Below are 322 nucleotides of genomic sequence, written 5' to 3'. Positions count from 1 at the left end.
TTTCTTCCCCTTTCTCTAAAAAAAAAAAAAAAAGAAAAAAAACAAAGAAAAAAACCAAAAATGCAAAGATTCGTTTTTTACCTTTCACTCCAACATGGCCATCAGGTTTCTTCTGACCGGTCTGGAAGTTGGGTGGTGGTTGCAGATAGTCGATACCCACAATGGTCGCAGCTGGCTGGTATTGTATCACCTTCGGCGGTGCCCTGTCTTCCTCGAAGCTGACCTCTGTGCTCTGCCAGTAAATATCGTATATCGAGGCGCTGCAACGTATTTTCAACTTGCCCCCGGCGAAATGCTCGTGCGTAACGAGAAATTGAAGGCC

The 322-nt window shown here is 45.0% G+C and overlaps 1 protein-coding gene across 5 annotated transcripts in view; it reads right to left on the bottom strand.

The window, feature by feature from the left end:
* Positions 1-322, bottom strand: part of LOC102675607 — a 106547-nt gene that overhangs the window by 62251 nt on the left and 43974 nt on the right. For 4 of the 5 annotated variants that reach the window (XM_031512587.1, XM_006620092.2, XM_006620094.2 and 1 more), the window contains exon 6: positions 82-322. In XM_031512587.1, coding sequence (XP_031368447.1) covers positions 82-322 — 241 coding nt within the window. Of the gene's footprint in view, positions 16-81 lie in introns of all 5 variants that reach the window. The other variant, XM_006620095.2, reaches the window with a different exon arrangement.

The sequence above is a fragment of the Apis dorsata genome, unplaced genomic scaffold, assembly GCF_000469605.1.
Source record: "Apis dorsata unplaced genomic scaffold, Apis dorsata 1.3 scaffold_474, whole genome shotgun sequence".
NCBI classification, from domain to species: Eukaryota; Metazoa; Arthropoda; class Insecta; order Hymenoptera; family Apidae; genus Apis; species Apis dorsata.
Note: the sequence above shows the minus strand (reverse complement) of the source record. Positions and strands in the feature narration are given on the sequence as shown.